Raw genomic sequence first — 12,929 nt, forward strand, 5'->3', positions numbered from 1 at the left:
GCCGAAATATCCACACCGAGCGTAGGACTGATGCTCCACATGTGGCTCCATTTCAGAAGTTAAACTAGACACAAGGCCCACAGCGCTGCAACCACTGAGGACTGAAAACAGGCCTGAGAGGGACGAGTGGTGTTACCAGGACCAAATCTAAAGGTGTGAGGAGACAAGACCTGAGAGGGACGAGTGGTGTTACCAGGACCAAATCTAAAGGTATGAGGGGACAAGGCCTGAGGGGGACGAGTGGTGTTACCAGGACCAAATCTAAAGGTGTGAGGAGACAAGACCTGAGGGGGACGAGTGGTGTTACCAGGACCAAATCTAAAGGTATGAGGAGACAAGGCCTGAGGGGGACGAGTGGTGTTACCAGGACCAAATCTAAAGGTGTGAGGAGACAAGGCCTGAGGGGGACGAGTGGTGTTACCAGGACCAAATCTAAAGGTGTGAGGAGACAAGGCCTGAGGGGGACGAGTGGTGTTACCAGGACCAAATCTAAAGGTATGAGGGGACAAGGCCTGAGGGGGACGAGTGGTGTTACCAGGACCAAATCTAAAGGTGTGAGGGGACAAGGCCTGAGGGGGACGAGTGGTGTTACCAGGACCAAATCTAAAGGTATGAGGAGACAAGACCTGAGAGGGACGAGTGGCGTTACCAGGACCAAATCTAAAGGTGTGAGGAGACAAGGCCTGAGAGGGACGAGTGGCGTTACCAGGACCAAATCTAAAGGTGTGAGGAGACAAGGCCTGAGAGGGACGAGTGGCGTTACCAGGACCAAATCTAAAGGTATGAGGAGACAAGGCCTGAGAGGGACGAGTGGCGTTACCAGGACCAAATCTAAAGGTATGAGGGGACAAGGCCTGAGGGGGACGAGTGGTGTTACCAGGACCAAATCTAAACGTATGAGGAGACAAGACCTGAGAGGGACGAGTGGTGTTACCAGGACCAAATCTAAAGGTGTGAGGAGACAAGACCTGAGGGGGACGAGTGGTGTTACCAGGACCAAATCTAAAGGTGTGAGGAGACAAGACCTGAGAGGGACGAGTGGTGTTACCAGGACCAAATCTAAAGGTGTGAGGAGACAAGGCCTGAGGGGGACGAGTGGTGATACTAGGACCAAATCTAAAGGTGTGAGGAGACAAGGCCTGAGGGGGACGAGTGGTGTTACCAGGACCAAATCTAAAGGTGTGAGGAGACAAGGCCTGAGGGGGACGAGTGGTGTTACCAGGACCAAATCTAAAGGTGTGAGGAGACAAGGCCTGAGGGGGACGAGTGGCGTTACCAGGACCAAATCTAAAGGTGTGAGGAGACAAGGCCTGAGGGGGACGAGTGGTGTTACCAGGACCAAATCTAAACGTATGAGGAGACAAGACCTGAGGGGGACGAGTGGTGTTACCAGGACCAAATCTAAAGGTATTAGGAGACAAGACCTGAGGGGGACGAGTGGTGTTACCAGGACCAAATCTAAAGGTGTGAGGAGACAAGGCCTGAGGGGGACGAGTGGTGTTACCAGGACCAAATCTAAAGGTGTGAGAAGACAAGACCTGAGAGGGACGAGTGGTGTTACCAGGACCAAATCTAAAGGTGTGAGGAGACAAGGCCTGAGAGGGACGAGTGGTGTTACCAGGACCAAATCTAAAGATATGAGGAGACAAGACCTGAGAGGGACGAGTGGTGTTACCAGGACCAAATCTAAAGGTGTGAGGAGACAAGGCCTGAGAGGGACGAGTGGTGTTACCAGGACCAAATCTAAAGATATGAGGAGACAAGACCTGAGAGGGACGAGTGGTGTTACCAGGACCAAATCTAAAGGTATGAGGAGACAAGACCTGAGAGGGACGAGTGGTGTTACCAGGCCCAAATCTAAAGGCATGAGGAGACAAGACCTGAGAGGGACGAGTGGTGTTACCAGGACCAAATCTAAACGTATGAGGAGACAAGACCTGAGGGGGACGAGTGGTGTTACCAGGACCAAATCTAAAGGTATTAGGAGACAAGACCTGAGAGGGACGAGTGGTGTTACCAGGACCAAATCTAAAGGTATGAGGAGACAAGACCTGAGAGGGACGAGTGGTGTTACCAGGACCAAATCTAAAGGTATGAGGAGACAAGGCCTGAGGGGGACGAGTGGTGTTACCAGGACCAAATCTAAAGGTATGAGGAGACAAGGCCTGAGAGGGACGAGTGGTGTTACCAGGACCAAATCTAAACGTATGAGGAGACAAGACCTGAGGGGGACGAGTGGTGTTACCAGGACCAAATCTAAAGGTATGAGGAGACAAGACCTGAGGGGGACGAGTGGTGTTACCAGGACCAAATCTAAAGGTGTGAGGAGACAAGGCCTGAGGGGGACGAGTGGTGTTACCAGGACCAAATCTAAAGGTGTGAGGAGACAAGGCCTGAGGGGGACGAGTGGTGTTACCAGGACCAAATCTAAAGGTATGAGGAGACAAGACCTGAGGGGGACGAGTGGTGTTACCAGGACCAAATCTAAAGGTGTGAGGAGACAAGGCCTGAGGGGGACGAGTGCTGTTACCAGGACCAAATCTAAAGGTGTGAGGAGACAAGGCCTGAGAGGGACGAGTGGTGTTACCAGGACCAAATCTAAAGATATGAGGAGACAAGACCTGAGAGGGACGAGTGGTGTTACCAGGACCAAATCTAAACGTATGAGGAGACAAGGCCTGAGAGGGACGAGTGGTGTTACCAGGACCAAATCTAAAGGTGTGAGGAGACAAGGCCTGAGGGGGACGAGTGCTGTTACCAGGACCAAATCTAAAGGTGTGAGGAGACAAGACCTGAGAGGGACGAGTGGTGTTACCAGGACCAAATCTAAAGGTGTGAGGAGACAAGACCTGAGAGGGACGAGTGGTGTTACCAGGACCAAATCTAAAGGTGTGAGGAGACAAGGCCTGAGGGGGACGAGTGGTGTTACCAGGACCAAATCTAAAGGTGTGAGGAGACAAGACCTGAGGGGGACGAGTGGTGTTACCAGGACCAAATCTAAAGGTATTAGGAGACAAGACCTGAGGGGGACGAGTGGTGTTACCAGGACCAAATCTAAAGGTGTGAGGAGACAAGGCCTGAGGGGGACGAGTGGTGTTACCAGGACCAAATCTAAAGGTATTAGGAGACAAGGCCTGAGGGGGACAAGTGGTGTTACCAGGACCAAATCTAAAGGTGTGAGGAGACAATGCCTGAGGGGGACGAGTGGTGTTACCAGGACCAAATCTAAAGGTATTAGGAGACAAGACCTGAGGGGGACGAGTGGTGTTACCAGGACCAAATCTAAAGGTGTGAGGAGACAAGGCCTGAGGGGGACGAGTGGTGTTACCAGGACCAAATCTAAAGGTATGAGGAGACAAGACCTGAGGGGGACGAGTGGTGTTACCAGGACCAAATCTAAAGGTATGAGGGGACAAGGCCTGAGGGGGACGAGTGGTGTTACCAGGACCAAATCTAAAGGTGTGAGGAGACAAGGCCTGAGAGGGACGAGTGGTGTTACCAGGACCAAATCTAAAGATATGAGGAGACAAGACCTGAGAGGGACGAGTGGTGTTACCAGGACCAAATCTAAAGGTATGAGGGGACAAGGCCTGAGGGGGACGAGTGGTGTTACCAGGACCAAATCTAAAGGTATGAGGAGACAAGACCTGAGGGGGACGAGTGGTGTTACCAGGACCAAATCTAAAGGTGTGAGGGGACAAGGCCTGAGGGGGACGAGTGGTGTTACCAGGACCAAATCTAAAGGTGTGAGGGGACAAGGCCTGAGGGGGACGAGTGGTGTTACCAGGACCAAATCTAAAGGTGTGAGGAGACAAGACCTGAGAGGGACGAGTGGTGTTACCAGGACCAAATCTAAAGGTATGAGGAGACAAGGCCTGAGGGGGACGAGTGGTGTTACCAGGACCAAATCTAAAGGTGTGAGGAGACAAGGCCTGAGGGGGACGAGTGGTGTTACCAGGACCAAATCTAAAGGTGTGAGGAGACAAGGCCTGAGGGGGACGAGTGGTGTTACCAGGACCAAATCTAAAGGTATTAGAAGACAAGACCTGAGAGGGACGAGTGGTGTTACCAGGACCAAATCTAAAGGTATGAGGAGACAAGGCCTGAGAGGGACGAGTGGTGTTACCAGGACCAAATCTAAAGGTGTGAGGAGACAAGACCTGAGGGGGACGAGTGGTGTTACCAGGACCAAATCTAAAGGTGTGAGGAGACAAGACCTGAGGGGGACGAGTGGTGTTACCAGGACCAAATCTAAAGGTGTGAGGAGACAAGACCTGAGAGGGACGAGTGGTGTTACCAGGACCAAATCTAAAGGTATGAGGAGACAAGGCCTGAGAGGGACGAGTGGTGTTACCAGGACCAAATCTAAAGGTATGAGGAGACAAGACCTGAGGGGGACGAGTGGTGTTACCAGGACCAAATCTAAAGGTATGAGGAGACAAGGCCTGAGAGGGACGAGTGGTGTTACCAGGACCAAATCTAAAGGTGTGAGGGGACAAGGCCTGAGGGGGACGAGTGGTGTTACCAGGACCAAATCTAAAGGTGTGAGGAGACAAGACCTGAGGGGGACGAGTGGTGTTACCAGGACCAAATCTAAAGGTGTGAGGAGACAAGGCCTGAGGGGGACGAGTGGTGTTACCAGGACCAAATCTAAAGGTGTGAGGAGACAAGACCTGAGGGGGACGAGTGGTGTTACCAGGACCAAATCTGAAGGTGTGAGGAGACAAGGCCTGAGGGGGACGAGTGGTGTTACCAGGACCAAATCTAAAGGTGTGAGGAGACAAGACCTGAGGGGGACGAGTGGTGTTACCAGGACCAAATCTAAAGGTGTGAGGAGACAAGACCTGAGAGGGACGAGTGGTGTTACCAGGACCAAATCTAAAGGTATGAGGAGACAAGGCCTGAGAGGGACGAGTGGTGTTACCAGGACCAAATCTAAAGGTATGAGGAGACAAGACCTGAGGGGGACGAGTGGTGTTACCAGGACCAAATCTAAAGGTATGAGGAGACAAGGCCTGAGAGGGACGAGTGGTGTTACCAGGACCAAATCTAAAGGTGTGAGGGGACAAGATCTGAGGGGGACGAGTGGTGTTACCAGGACCAAATCTAAAGGTATGAGGAGAATAGGCCTGAGGGGGACGAGTGGTGTTACCAGGACCAAATCTAAAGGTATGAGGAGACAAGACCTGAGGGGGACGAGTGGTGTTACCAGGACCAAATCTAAAGGTGTGAGGAGACAAGGCCTGAGGGGGACGAGTGGCGTTACCAGGACCAAATCTAAAGGTGTGAGGAGACAAGGCCTGAGGGGGACGAGTGGCGTTACCAGGACCAAATCTAAAGGTGTGAGGAGACAAGACCTGAGAGGGACGAGTGGTGTTACCAGGACCAAATCTAAAGGTGTGAGGAGACAAGGCCTGAGGGGGACGAGTGGTGTTACCAGGACCAAATCTAAAGGTGTGAGGAGACAAGATCTGAGAGGGACGAGTGGTGTTACCAGGACCAAATCTAAAGGTGTGAGGAGACAAGACCTGAGAGGGACGAGTGGTGTTACCAGGACCAAATCTAAAGGTGTGAGGAGACAAGACCTGAGAGGGACGAGTGGTGTTACCAGGACCAAATCTAAAGGTGTGAGGAGACAAGACCTGAGAGGGACGAGTGGTGTTACCAGGACCAAATCTAAAGGTGTGAGGAGACAAGGCCTGAGGGGGACGAGTGGTGATACCAGGACCAAATCTAAAGGTGTGAGGAGACAAGGCCTGAGGGGGACGAGTGGTGTTACCAGGACCAAATCTAAAGGTGTGAGGAGACAAGACCTGAGAGGGACGAGTGGTGTTACCAGGACCAAATCTAAAGGTGTGAGGAGACAAGACCTGAGAGGGACGAGTGGTGTTACCAGGACCAAATCTAAAGGTGTGAGGAGACAAGGCCTGAGGGGGACGAGTGGTGTTACCAGGACCAAATCTAAAGGTGTGAGGAGACAAGACCTGAGGGGGACGAGTGGTGTTACCAGGACCAAATCTAAAGGTATGAGGGGACAAGGCCTGAGGGGGACGAGTGGTGTTACCAGGACCAAATCTAAAGGTATGAGGAGACAAGGCCTGAGAGGGACGAGTGGTGTTACCAGGACCAAATCTAAAGGTGTGAGGAGACAAGGCCTGAGGGGGACGAGTGGTGTTACCAGGACCAAATCTAAAGGTGTGAGGAGACAAGGCCTGAGGGGGACGAGTGGTGTTACCAGGACCAAATCTAAAGGTGTGAGGAGACAAGGCCTGAGGGGGACGAGTGGTGTTACCAGGACCAAATCTAAAGGTGTGAGGAGACAAGACCTGAGAGGGACGAGTGGTGTTACCAGGACCAAATCTAAAGGTGTGAGGAGACAAGGCCTCAAAGTGTGAGGAGGAGACAAACTGTTCTGCTTCCTCCCTGGACCAAGCCTTTGTGTTTACTCTGCAAACAAAGCCCCGGCAGACCAACGAAATGGCAGAGCACCGCTTTGCAGATAGTCGTCTGCTTATCCTCCTACATGATCAGTTCTGCCACCAACAGCCAGACGACTTGTGTTGTTCTGTCTTCACGGTTTCATGGCGTCCTTCGGCCAGGTCCAGTAGTCGGGTCTTCAGAAAGAGGGATGTTTGCCTGATCTTTAAGTCAACCAGCGCTGCTCGGGAAACACGTTTAGACGATGAGGAGCACTAAGCTTCAGGTGAGACAGCTGCAGCGCTGCTGGATTAGGAATTATTGTGCAATCACCATGTTGGAGGATTATTTTATTGATTGCAGGCCGAAGTGATTAGCTGTGAAGTAGCAGCGCTGCTTTCTGAGCGGGGATGTCTTACCTGGGCTGGGAGTTCTCCTCGTACATCCTCTCCTTGGCCTCCTTAAAGAGACTCATGGTCTGCTTCGTCTTGTTGGTCAGGTTCTCCATGACTACACGAAAGTACTCGTTTTCCCCGAGGATCTCCATCTTGCCCTCATAGCGGGACAGGATGGTGCGTAGGTGCTGGTAGGTATCCGGCAGCAGGTCCAGGATGTAGGGTGGACTGTTCTTCAACGCCACCTTGGGGTTCTGACACAAACGCACCACCTGGAGAGGAGAGAGGAGCGATGAGGGCATCAGATGGAGGCCAGACGGTGTTTCGCTCGCGCAGGCTGAAATCTGATGGCGTGATGATCTCTCATGTCACAAGCAGCTGTGATGCACAGAAGACGTCAGGTCGCCATGGTTTGGATTAAATATGATAAAATATCTGCATTTTTTGTCACGTACAGTTTATTGATGTTTAATATGTGAAAAGATTAGAGTTCCCAGACCTGATCTTCAATCCTTCTGATAACCAGCTTGTTTCTGCTACATCTACAAATTACTATCAGACCTTTCTAAGGTTTTACCTTCATTTTTAAATGTTAAGGAAAGTGTACAAGTGTCTGTGATCAGGCTCTTATTAAACCACTGAAGAAGAAACGAGTTTGATGTAGTTGAAGAAGGAGCAGCAATCAACCCTGCGACAGTGGAAAACAGGAAGCAGATGCATGGAGACGGACGATTTATTGCACTGCTGTCATGTAACTGAGCTGAGAATGATAAAAGCAGCAGTTTAGTGGCCAAAGTAGTGAGGAGGAAACTCAGTAAGCTCTGGTAAACTTATAAAACAGGTTAGAACCAGATGTTTGTCCAGTCTGCAGGTAGGATCACATATAAAACAGGTTAGAACCAGATGTTTGTCCAGTCTGCAGGTAGGATCACATATAAAACAGGTTAGAACCAGATGTTTGTCCAGTCTGCAGGTAGGATCACATATAAAACAGGTTAGAACCAGATGTTTGTCCAGTCTGCAGGTAGGATCACATATAAAACAGGATAGAACCAGATGTTGGTCCAGTCTGCAGGTAGGATCACATATAAAACAGGTTAGAACCAGATGTTTGTCCAGTCTACAGGTAGGATCACATATAAAACAGGTTAGAACCAGATGTTTGTCCAGTCTGCAGGTAGGATCACATATAAAACAGGTTAGAACCAGATGTTTGTCCAGTCTGCAGGTAGGATCACATATAAAACAGGTTAGAACCAGATGTTTGTCCAGTCTGCAGGTAGGATCACATATAAAACAGGTTAGAACCAGATGTTTGTCCAGTCTGCAGGTAGGATTACATATAAAACAGGTTAGAACCAGATGTTTGTCCAGTCTGCAGGTAGGATCACATATAAAACAGGTTAGAACCAGATGTTGGTCCAGTCTGCAGGTAGGATCACATATAAAACAGGTTAGAACCAGATGTTTGTCCAGTCTGCAGGTAGGATCACATATAAAACAGGTTAGAACCAGATGTTTGTCCAGTCTGCAGGTAGGATCACATATAAAACAGGTTAGAACCAGATGTTTGTCCAGTCTGCAGGTAGGATTACATATAAAACAGGTTAGAACCAGATGTTTGTCCAGTCTGCAGGTAGGATTACATATAAAACAGGTTAGAACCAGATGTTTGTCCAGTCTGCAGGTAGGATTACATATAAAACAGGTTAGAACCAGATGTTTGTCCAGTCTGCAGGTAGGATCACATATAAAACAGGTTAGAACCAGATGTTTGCCCAGTCTGCAGGTAGGATCACATATAAAACAGGTTAGAACCAGATGTTTGTCCAGTCTGCAGGTAGGATCACATATAAAACAGGTTAGAACCAGATGTTTGTCCAGTCTGCAGGTAGGATCACATATAAAACAGGTTAGAACCAGATGTTGGTCCAGTCTGCAGGTAGGATTACATATAAAACAGGTTAGAACCAGATGTTTGTCCAGTCTGCAGGTAGGATTACATATAAAACAGGTTAGAACCAGATGTTTGTCCAGTCTGCAGGTAGGATCACATATAAAACAGGTTAGAACCAGATGTCTGTCCAGTCTGCAGGTAGGATTACATATAAAACAGGTTAGAACCAGATGTTTGTCCAGTCTGCAGGTAGGATCACATATAAAACAGGTTAGAACCAGATGTTTGTCCAGTCTGCAGGTAGGATCACATATAAAACAGGTTAGAACCAGATGTTTGTCCAGTCTGCAGGTAGGATCACATATAAAACAGGTTAGAACCAGATGTTTGTCCAGTCTGCAGGTAGGATCACATATAAAACAGGTTAGAACCAGATGTTTGTCCAGTCTGCAGGTAGGATCACATATAAAACAGGTTAGAACCAGATGTTTGTCCAGTCTGCAGGTAGGATCACATATAAAACAGGTTAGAACCAGATGTTTGTCCAGTCTGCAGGTAGGATCACATATAAAACAGGTTAGAACCAGATGTTTGTCCAGTCTGCAGGTAGGATCACATATAAAACAGGTTAGAACCAGATGTTGGTCCAGTCTGCAGGTAGGATTACATATAAAACAGGTTAGAACCAGATGTTTGTCCAGTCTGCAGGTAGGATTACATATAAAACAGGTTAGAACCAGATGTTTGTCCAGTCTGCAGGTAGGATCACATATAAAACAGGTTAGAACCAGATGTTTGTCCAGTCTGCAGGTAGGATCACATATAAAACAGGTTAGAACCAGATGTTTGTCCAGTCTGCAGGTAGGATTACATATAAAACAGGTTAGAACCAGATGTTTGTCCAGTCTGCAGGTAGGATTACATATAAAACAGGTTAGAACCAGATGTTTGTCCAGTCTGCAGGTAGGATCACATATAAAACAGGTTAGAACCAGATGTTTGTCCAGTCTGCAGGTAGGATTACATATAAAACAGGTTAGAACCAGATGTTGGTCCAGTCTGCAGGTAGGATTACATATAAAACAGGTTAGAACCAGATGTTTGTCCAGTCTGCAGGTAGGATTACATATAAAACAGGTTAGAACCAGATGTTTGTCCAGTCTGCAGGTAGGATCACATATAAAACAGGTTAGAACCAGATGTTTGTCCAGTCTGCAGGTAGGATTACATATAAAACAGGTTAGAACCAGATGTTTGTCCAGTCTGCAGGTAGGATCACATATAAAACAGGTTAGAACCAGATGTTTGTCCAGTCTGCAGGTAGGATTACATATAAAACAGGTTAGAACCAGATGTTTGTCCAGTCTGCAGGTAGGATTACATATAAAACAGGTTAGAACCAGATGTTTGTCCAGTCTGCAGGTAGGATTACATATAAAACAGGTTAGAACCAGATGTTGGTCCAGTCTGCAGGTAGGATTACATATAAAACAGGTTAGAACCAGATGTTGGTCCAGTCTGCAGGTAGGATCACATATTAAACAGGTTAGAACCAGATGTTTGTCCAGTCTGCAGGTAGGATCACATATAAAACAGGTTAGAACCAGATGTTTGTCCAGTCTGCAGGTAGGATCACATATAAAACAGGTTAGAACCAGATGTTGGTCCAGTCTGCAGGTAGGATTACATATAAAACAGGTTAGAACCAGATGTTTGTCCAGTCTGCAGGTAGGATTACATATTAAACAGGTTAGAACCAGATGTTTGTCCAGTCTGCAGGTAGGATCACATATAAAACAGGTTAGAACCAGATGTTGGTCCAGTCTGCAGGTAGGATCACATATAAAACAGGTTAGAACCAGATGTTTGTCCAGTCTGCAGGTAGGATCACATATAAAACAGGTTAGAACCAGATGTTTGTCCAGTCTGCAGGTAGGATTACATATAAAACAGGTTAGAACCAGATGTTTGTCCAGTCTGCAGGTAGGATTACATATAAAACAGGTTAAAACCAGATGTTTGTCCAGTCTGCAGGTAGGATTACATATAAAACAGGTTAAAACCAGATGTTTGTCTGGCCTCCTCCTTTATCATGGGAACATTTAGTCATACGTGAGCTCTTATACGGTGAAGTCTGGGGAAAGGAGGTGGAACTTCAAGGGGGGGGTTTGCATGTGCAGACCCTGTACTTTCTGGACAGGCGACTGATCCAAACAGCAGACTTCCAAAGCCAGTAATCTGCAAACTTCTGGTCTTCCCCTGCTCACCTTTCCATTTATTCTCTCACGTTCATTGCCTCATATATCCTCTAAACATTTCCACTGCAAGGCAATAAAGCTTTAAAGCGTGCCGTGTGGCAGCTGACAGGCATGTGACGCCGGTAGAAAGGTCTCCGACTGGACGAGGAGGATCCATGGAGGAATAATCTGCAGGTGTTTTTGAACACACATACCAGCCTGTCTTATCTGACTCATCCTCTCCTCTCACCGCTGTCCTGCTGAATTAATATCTAGCGAAGTGCAGTCGGCCCTTTTCTCCTGTCTGGTCTCAGTTCAACATGAATGCAGATCAGCAGCGATAAATAAATCCACCCAAACCTTCACCTCTTTATATGCTGGTTGTTCTCACACTGATGTGGCCTAATTCACATTATCCCCATCAGGTGATGCATCCGGAGCACCATCCTGCTCTCAGGCTAGTGTTAAGGTGAGGATTTACATCTCCTGCTCTGAGATTTAACATTAAAACTCTTTCATCTGTCATGGACTGGTTACCTGTCCAGGTGTACCTGCCTCTCGCCCAGTGAATCTGGCCCTGTGATGGACTGGTTACCTGTCCAGGTGTACCTGCCTCTCGCCCAGTGAATCTGGCCCTGTGATGGACTGGTTACCTGTCCAGGTGTACCTGCCTCTCGCCCAGTGAATCTGGCCCTGTGATGGACTGGTTACCTGTCCAGGTGTACCTGCCTCTCGCCCTGTGAATCTGGCCCTGTGATGGACTGGTTACCTGTCCAGGTGTACCTGCCTCTCGCCCTGTGAATCTGGCCCTGTGATGGACTGGTTACCTGTCCAGGTGTACCTGCCTCTCGCCCAGTGAATCTGGCCCTGTGATGGACTGGTTACCTGTCCAGGTGTACCTGCTGTGATAAGTTACTGAACAGAGGATGTTCAGATCTTCATGAATACTTCAGATGTACTGAGAAAGGAACAGAGTGGCGTGAAGCTGCTGACAACAGCCCAAACATAAAACACAGTTTGCATCGTTCACACGGTGCCAGGGACGATGTCTCTACCTTATCCATGAGTTTCCAGCACTTCTCCACCATTTTCTTATCGACCACGGCGGGTTGGTGGGGCTGGAGGGGCTGCTGGTGGGGCTGAAAGGCGTCCTTCATCAAGCCGATCAGACCGGCGCCCTTCCTCGGATTTCCGGCCATTACTGCGCCCGATGAGCAGGGGTTCAGCCCCGGGGCTGCGGCTGACCACCGGAAGCTCTCCTTTCAACAACACAGCGCTGTTTTACGGCCTGTTTGAACCGACTTCTGGAGATAATTTGTCATGCAGAGACTGTCGGCCAGCAGAACAACAGGCTGAAGGCGGCGCGGCTAACAGGCTACATCAGAGAAGCCTCCGTTTCCTCGCGACGTCACCTCGAGCTGGCGACATCCCGCTCAAGCGGTGGTTTTCTCCGTTAGGAAGACCCCTCTCCTCCCGGACACCAGCTCAACCGCGCCGGGATATTAGCCTGGTTTATAGCGGCGGTAATCAGCCACACAGAGCGACTAACTAGCGGGTCGTAGACAGCTAAAGCAAACACGGACATCCGCTCAGACTGTCAACATAAAGCCCTGGGACTGTCACAATAAAGGTATGGTATTTCAGACTGTCACAATAAAGGTATGGCCTTGCAGACTGTCACAATAAAGGTATGGTATTTCAGACTGTCACAATAAAGGTATGGCCTTGCAGACTGTCAAAATAAAGGTATGGTATTTCAGACTGTCACAATAAAGGTATGGTCTTACAGACTGTCAAAATAAAGCTACGTTCCCTGGGGCTGTCACCGTAAAGGTATGGTCTTTCAGACCGTCACGATGAAGGTATGGTCTTCCAGACTGTCAAAATAAAGGTATGGCCTTGCAGACTGTCACAATAAAGGTATGGTCTTTTAGACTGTCACCTTAAAGGTATGGTCTTTCAGACTGTTAACATAAAGCTACG

The 12,929-nt window shown here is 48.7% G+C and overlaps 1 protein-coding gene across 1 annotated transcript in view; it reads right to left on the bottom strand.

Moving 5' to 3' along the window:
• LOC306761562 (E3 ubiquitin-protein ligase CBL-like) overlaps positions 1 to 12,470 on the bottom strand; it is a 31,069-nt gene extending 18,599 nt beyond the window's left edge. The window contains 2 exon segments of the mRNA XM_079247784.1: positions 6,837 to 7,084; positions 12,002 to 12,470. Coding sequence (XP_079103910.1) covers positions 6,837 to 7,084; positions 12,002 to 12,145 — 392 coding nt within the window. The 5' untranslated portion in view covers positions 12,146 to 12,470.
• Positions 12,471 to 12,929: the final 459 nt, after the last annotated feature.

The sequence above is a fragment of the Telmatherina bonti genome (genome assembly GCF_933228915.1).
Source record: "Telmatherina bonti genome assembly, chromosome: 10".
NCBI lineage: Eukaryota > Metazoa > Chordata > Actinopteri > Atheriniformes > Telmatherinidae > Telmatherina > Telmatherina bonti.